Raw genomic sequence first — 7038 nt, 5'->3', positions numbered from 1 at the left:
GCGCTCTGAGGCAGCCGCCCGCAGCAGCAGCCGCCGCCGCGCCGCCGCCGCCGCCTGCAAAAGCGTCTCTGACATGGAAATGAATGACAGCTTACCTGATGCCAATCTTCATCAGACTGACACCGGCGTGACAACACAGCCTATACTTCCCAGCACTGCTCGGGACGTCAGCGGCACAGGGACCCGCCCCCCGGACCCCCCCCCTTCACACACCTCCCCTCTCCCCACTCCCCCTTTCTCCCCACCCCCCATCACCCCCACCCACTCCCGGCCCGGCCGCTGCCAAGTCGGAGGAGCCGCTGGAGTGTCTCCCTCTACTGGAGGCTCTCGGGCGGCGGGCGCCGGCCTGCTCCTGCGGCGGGGAGGCCGCCGGCCTGGAGAAGCGGCTCCACTCGCGAGGAACCTCGGATGGGGAGCGCGGTGGACCCCCAGGAACTCAGGAGCACCTTCCCTCCCCCAAGCCAAGTCCTCCTTAGCGAATAACCGGGGCCGAGTTCCAAGATATCACCGGTGCTGAGGGGACCGAGATGAGGTGAGATTTTCTGTGGACCCCAAGAGAACTCCCCAGAAATGATGAAACTTAAAACGGGCAAGAAATCCTTCCTTCCACCAGCACTCCTCCTCCCCCTTTTCCTGCCTGGCTGGCCTCATTTTTATGATTGCATTTGAATAATTCTCATTACCCTGGCCCCAGAAAAGGTGTTCAGATGACACTCTGGTTAGTTATTCCTGGTCTCAAGAGCTTTTTCTGCTGTGGGCTTCCCGGGGTGTCTGGTTCAAGGTGGGGCAGAGGGAGAGAGGAAAGAGTGGAGAGGCTTTGTCAGTAAAGCACTTCTTTGCAAATGTCAGGCAAGCCTGTTCTAAGCCACTGCTATTTTCATTCTAATAAAAAGTCTTCAAGAAACTCAGTGAGTTCCCAGAGTTCTGGGGGCTGGGGTGCAGTCATATAAAGGGAAAGACCAGCTGGGCTGTTTCAGCCTGGGCCTGCTGGGGTGGCTTCATCTACATCAGGGAGGAAATGGGCTCCTTGCATGCCCTCTACAGTGGAAGACAAAAGCAGGCATGTGTAGACCCACAAGTGCCTCCATTCACTCAACAGAGATCACAGTCCTACTAAGAGCCACACACGGGAGCACGCATGCTTGCTTCCACAACTTAGCACATGGCCCTCTGCATAAAGGGACAAGAGAACCCCTTCTGCCTCTGGAAGTTTGCTTCTTGCTCCCCATAGAGGAGCCCTTTCAGCCAGTCGGGCAGCCATTTATCCTCTGACCCCAGGCCAGGCAGGGGGCCTGGAAGAAGCCCAGACAAAGACACCGACATAAGCGGGAAAGCAGAAAGTGAAACCCAGCCGCCGGGTTTTCAGTAAAGAATCTGACCCAAGAAGTCGAAGGCAGCCCCTGAGCTCTTCTCAGGCCTCTGGGTTGCCACTCACCTGCCTCCGTCATGGGCAAGGATGAGAGCTGTTAGCATTGCCTGGCTCAGGGGAGGCAATTGAGACCCTTCTTATATCACATCCCAGATACACACGCTACTGTTTGTCCAGATCCTCCCAGTACCCTCAAATCCACCCTCCAACGTTGCTTGTGGGAGAAACTCTTCAGTGGTAGCCCCCATTATAGACAGATTAGAATCCTCTCACCTTCACATAGAACCTCCAAAAACTTCACTAGGTGGATTTATGTCACCCTAGCCTCTGATCTGCGGTCAGAGTCTCTGGCTGCTGACAGCATAATCGCTATTATATATTACACATTGTATAATAATATAATAATAATGAATGCACTTTCCCTTTTTATGTGGTGCAGAAGCGGCCAGATTCTCCATCCCAGAGGCTGGAGGTCAGGCTGCCATAAACTCCCAGAGGGAAGCCCTCTTCAGATAAGGGAGGGGGAGGGGAGATCCATTTGTCTCTGTCCAGGACCCCTGGAGGGAGGGGTTTCTCTCTTTCCATGGCTCCCAGTGAGTTGCTACAGCCTGCAGAGTCAGAGGGGAAAATCAGGCTGAATTCACCCCATCAGAGAGGTGTCAGTGAGCCATAAACAGGACCGCAGGCAACAGCCTTGCATCACTGATTTACACCTGTCACACCCCTTGTTTTCTGAAATCTAGTTCAATGCCCAACACTTTCCTGATATGGGAGATCCATTGCCATGAGCTATTGATTTTTGGAGTCTTTAAATACTATGATTTTCACTAATACCTTTTTGGTGCTTTAAACTGCACATCGTAGTTTTAAGTAAATATATCTTGCTTTGACTATTTTTGTCATTTGCAAGAGCTTAAAAAATGATTATCCAAAATATAACCATCGTTTTTATAATCACTGAAGGCAAATATTTTCCCTGCACCCACCAGAAGCTCTGCCGTGTGCTAGCACTAAGAATAAAGAGCAGAAGCAAAGAGGCTCATGTTATGGCTCCTGTCCTCAAGGAGCATTCATTTGTTGAAGAAGACAAAGCGCCAATATGTAAAACATTAAGTAGCAATAACACAGGAATCAACAGAAGACACAAGCTAGTAAATAATTAATGAATAAATGAGTTGTCAATATGTCAAATTCCATGAGTTCCACATCTCAGTTTTGGCTCTGTCAATGAGTAGAGAAAGAATAGAGTAGAAATTAAGAATTCACTACAGATACTCTACAATTTCTTCCCCATCATCCCTCTGAGGATGAAGAAGAGAATGGAGAGGAATGTACATGCTGTATTGTATAAGCCATCAACACACTGACATTAACCAAATAGAAGTTTCTACAAATCCTACTTATCACTCCTAAATTTTGGAGTTCCTGTTTGGTTCTGGGCCCTCTTCTCACTCTACCTGCACTTTGTCTGTGGTATAAGCAGCCCACACCAGCCCAGGCTGCCTCCTCCAACCTTCCAATGTGGGTGATCAATGGCCCAACTGAATTCTGCCAATGTCACAATATGAATAAAAATTTAAGACCTGTCTGTATTAGTTTGCTCAAGCTGCCATAACAAAATGCCACACACTGGATGGATTCAACAAGAGACATTGATTTTCTTACAGTTGTGGAGGCTGGAAGTTCAAGATCAAGGTGCCAGCAGAGTTGGTTTCTGGAGAGGCCTCTCCTCCTGGCTTGTAGATGGCACCTTCTCACTGTGCCCTCGCATAGCCTCTCCTCTGTGTACACAGGCAGAGAGACAGCTCTGGTGGTCTCTCCCTCATCTTATAAGGACAGTCCTGTTGGATTGCGGCCTACCCTTATGACCTCGCTTAACTCCCCTAAAGGCCCTGTCTTCATATACGGTCACATTGGGGGTTAGGGTGTCAACATATTAATTTGGGTGGCGGGCACAATTTAGTCCATAATACCACCCAACTACCAGTTCCCTTCACTCTCAACTTAATTATTTTTAATGAATATTGATAGATTGCGAGTTCCCTGAGGATGGGGACAATATCTTATTTCATCTTAGGATCCCTAAAACCTGGTCCAGTGCCCAATCCAGAAAACATATTAAAGAAATGCTTGTTGGATTGAACTGAATGAAATGTATTTCTCCATCATTGTTCCAGTCCTAGTTGACAGACTTATCACCAGTCACCTGGAATATTTTGATAATTTTCTAACTGGTCTAAATGCCTCCAGTATCTCCAATCCCTCCTATACACTTGCACAAGGATGTTCTTCCTACAACAAAGGTTGGATCACACCTTGGTTTCCCCTGAAAATCATCAGTAGCTTTCCATTGCTTATAAGATTTAGCCTAAAAAGTTACTGGGCCTTATAATAAAAAGAAGGACCTTGAATGCCACACTCCTTAGCATGGCCTTCAAGTTCGTCCTCCTCATCTGGCCCTGATTCCGTTTCAGGCTAATCTGCTGCATTCCTGCCAACACCTCCCCAACTCCACCTTCTAGTGATTTCCAGTGCTTCCTGCTGCATCAGAACCCCCACCCCAACCCCCGGGGAACTTCTTTATAATTCAGGGTTCCAGGTTCCACCCCTAGAGAAATCAGTCTGGAGAAAGGCCTAGGAGCCCATATTTTAAAAGCCACTGCAGTTGTGAGGTTTGGGAACTTCCACTCTACCCAGCACTCCTGCTCCAGATCATGGGCCCCAGAATACATTCTGGATTCTGGGCCCTTCCTGTACTTGCTCACACTCTTCCTTCAGCCCTGGGTTTTCATTCCCCCTTTTCCTACCTTCCGAATCCTATCTGCTTGTAAGCTTTCATGGAAACATCACCACTCTTCAAAGGATCCTTGGATTCCCCAAAAGAGAACACCAGCTCTGGAATCACCAGGCCTGGCTCAGCTCTCCACCCTGTAATGAAATGGCCAGCTATCTGGGACATTACTGGCGAGTGCCAAGTCTCAGTTTCTGTGTTTGTGAAATGAGGATGATAATAGAATCCAACTCATGAGACCATGGGGATTAAATAAAATCACAAATCTAACGAGCTTAGCACAGTCCCTGGCACATGGGAGGCTCTTCAATAAATGAATGGCGGCATAAGGTTTAATAGCCCTTTACCCAGGGCTGCCCAGTACTTTGCATTTGCCTTTGCCTTTGCCTTTGCCTTTATTATAGTGCTTATTTAATTGGCCTGAGGAAGGGAGATATTGTTTACGGAGAAAGCTGCCACAGGCCCTGAGGGCTGCAACACGGATAATGGGAGCAAGGAAATGAGGGCAGGGGGACGCTTCTCTCTACCTAAGGCCTTCTTCCTGACCCTGGATCCAGGTGGGGCTGTGGTGGGGGGAGCCAGGGCCAAGTGAGGAAGACTCTGTTCCTGATGAAATAATGCAGGAAGGGCACATCCTTTGGAGAAAGGGGTGGACAGACAAGGGGAGACCTGAGAGGTATAAGAACTCAGATGCTAGAAATCCTCCAAAAGGGAGTGTGGGTCCAGGATTTTGCTCTGAGCTGAAAGCTGGGATGTCCAGGCCCCTTGCCCATCTCTGATTTTTTTTTGACCCTGGGAAAGCCTCTCAGCTCCCTCATCCCACTCCCACCCTCTGAAGCAGGGGGATGAAGCCTGTCCTCTGGGCACACGATAGGCAATTAATTGGGTCATGCCTTTAACCAGCTCCTCTAATATAGGAGCAATATAATCCCCAAAGCTTTTTAAAAATCCATCTTCTTTATGGTACTGATGCACTTTGGGGAAGTTTCTTCAAGCACTGTCTCCTCCCCATCCCTTACTTATCCCAAGCATCTCCCCACCCCACCCCAAGTCCCCCACCCCCCCGCCCCACACACACACAGATACCAGCTCTCAGGTGGGAGCTGTCCTGGCCTTAGCTCCAGATAAGAGGATCTGTGGGTGGCAGGAAAGGAAAAAGAAGATTTCTGAGTAATTTCAAAGTTCTTTCTAGGTTCTAGCAAGGGGTGGGAAGGATCACAGCCAGCTTGAAAGAACTGAGAGAGATTGGAAGAGAGAATATTTAGACTATATTTAGGAAGAGAAGAGAGAATGTTATGACGATTTCCAAAAAGAGCCATTTCTGGGAAATGCCATCCCAAAAGTTTGGCCAAAAAAATTTGAGAAAGAAGGATTTAAACCTGTGCTGTCCACTACAGCAGCCACTAGCCACATGTAGGCCCTGAGCGCTTGAAAGGTGGCTAGTCCTAACTGTGATGGGCTGTGTGGGTAATAAATTTAGAAGATTTCATCTATAAAAAAGAATATGAAACATTTCATTCAGAATTATTTTATATGTATTACATATTAAAATAGTAATATTTTGGATACATGGAGTTAAATAAAAATATGATAGGTCATTAAAAATATCTTCACCTGTTTCTTTTTACTTTTTCAGTGTGGCCACTAGCAAATTTAAAATTACTATGTGACTTGCATTCCATTTATTGAAGCCTCCCTTCCAGGCTTCATTTTTGTTCTGGTAGAAGCTATGTTTGGATGCTGAAACCTTTATTATTTATCATGTATCACTCCAGCTCTCCAGCTCTTCCATCTCTTCTGCTTCTGCCGACCCCACAGAGGACCAGCATGAAAGGAGATCATTAGGTTATTCAGGGCCTCCCTCAGACTGCAGAGGTGGCTAAGAACTCCCCGCCCACAACCCCTGCCCACAGTTACATGGAGTTTTGAAAGCATTATTCTCCCCAAACAAAAACCACCTCTCCCATTTGGACTGAAGGATCCATCCCTGAGCCCTTTGTCTCCTATCTCCTTTTCAGTACCCTCCTCGCCATCAGAACTGTCACTCCCGCTGCCATCAGAACTATCACTCCTGCTGCCATCATCCTCTCCTTCAGCCCCAACTCCATTGTCATCACTCGCATCACCACCACCTCACACAGAACCATCTGCATCCTTCTGCTCACCCAGTGGACCCTCTCCTCCCTGCACCCAGGGAGGAACCCTATCAGCATTTGCTGCCTTTGATGCTGCCTCCAAACTCTAAGCCCTCCTGAGCTGAGGACTTTGCATGGCGGGGCTCCCAACAGTATTCTGGCAGCCGGGCCCCACGGCAGCCAGACTGCAGGGCTCAGAGAAACAACCAACAACCCTGGGAAGGGGTGAAGGCCACATGCCCTGCAGAAGATGGTCCCGTCTTATCGCATTAGAGAGGGACAGTGAAGAAGAGTGACCAAATGAGAGAGCAAGAAACCCCCAGCTTACCTCGCATAGGGACCACGGTTTACTTAGCAAGGAAGAACAAAACAGAACAACAGCAATAATAATAGCTAATATGTATTGCTTATTTGCTGGGTGCCAGACTCCATGCTGAGTGCCGAACATGCATTGTTCATCAGATTTCCACAGCACCCCTATGAAGCTTAGGGAAGTGAAGGAACTTGTCGCCAGGTGTGAACTCAGACAGGCTGCCATCAGAACCCACACTCCAAACCACCATTCTGAATTGCTCCTTCATAAAGCATAAACGTTCACTCCCTTGTCCCCCTCATCCATTCATTTATTCGCTGATTCACTCATTCAGCATGCATACACTGATAGCCTCTAAGAAACTTACCAGCTCATCGGTTCCCATTCAGCATCTAGGCTGTCCAGGCACATAGAAGGCACTGGGCTATGA

The 7038-nt window shown here is 48.3% G+C and overlaps 1 protein-coding gene across 1 annotated transcript; it reads left to right on the top strand.

Moving 5' to 3' along the window:
* The first annotated feature begins 263 nt into the window (after positions 1 to 263).
* LOC103891934 (uncharacterized) lies at positions 264 to 6416 on the top strand. Its single transcript, XM_009247220.2, has 3 exons — positions 264 to 532; positions 4232 to 4333; positions 6179 to 6416. The coding sequence occupies exons 1-3, from the start codon at positions 528 to 530 to the stop codon at positions 6384 to 6386; spliced, it is 315 nt and encodes a 104-aa protein (XP_009245495.1). The 5' UTR covers positions 264 to 527; the 3' UTR covers positions 6387 to 6416.
* Positions 6417 to 7038: the final 622 nt, after the last annotated feature.

Source organism: Pongo abelii, chromosome 9, assembly GCF_028885655.2.
Source record: "Pongo abelii isolate AG06213 chromosome 9, NHGRI_mPonAbe1-v2.0_pri, whole genome shotgun sequence".
NCBI lineage: Eukaryota > Metazoa > Chordata > Mammalia > Primates > Hominidae > Pongo > Pongo abelii.
The sequence above is the reverse complement of the archived record's forward strand: the minus strand, read 5'-3'. Positions and strand labels throughout refer to the sequence as shown.

Excerpts from the sequence above, each read along its gene's own strand:
- LOC103891934 (XM_009247220.2), top strand. Across the intron at positions 4,334-6,178 it reads AGCTATCTGGGACATTACTG|TACCCTCCTCGCCATCAGAA; the intron begins GCGAGTGCCAAG and ends TCTCCTTTTCAG.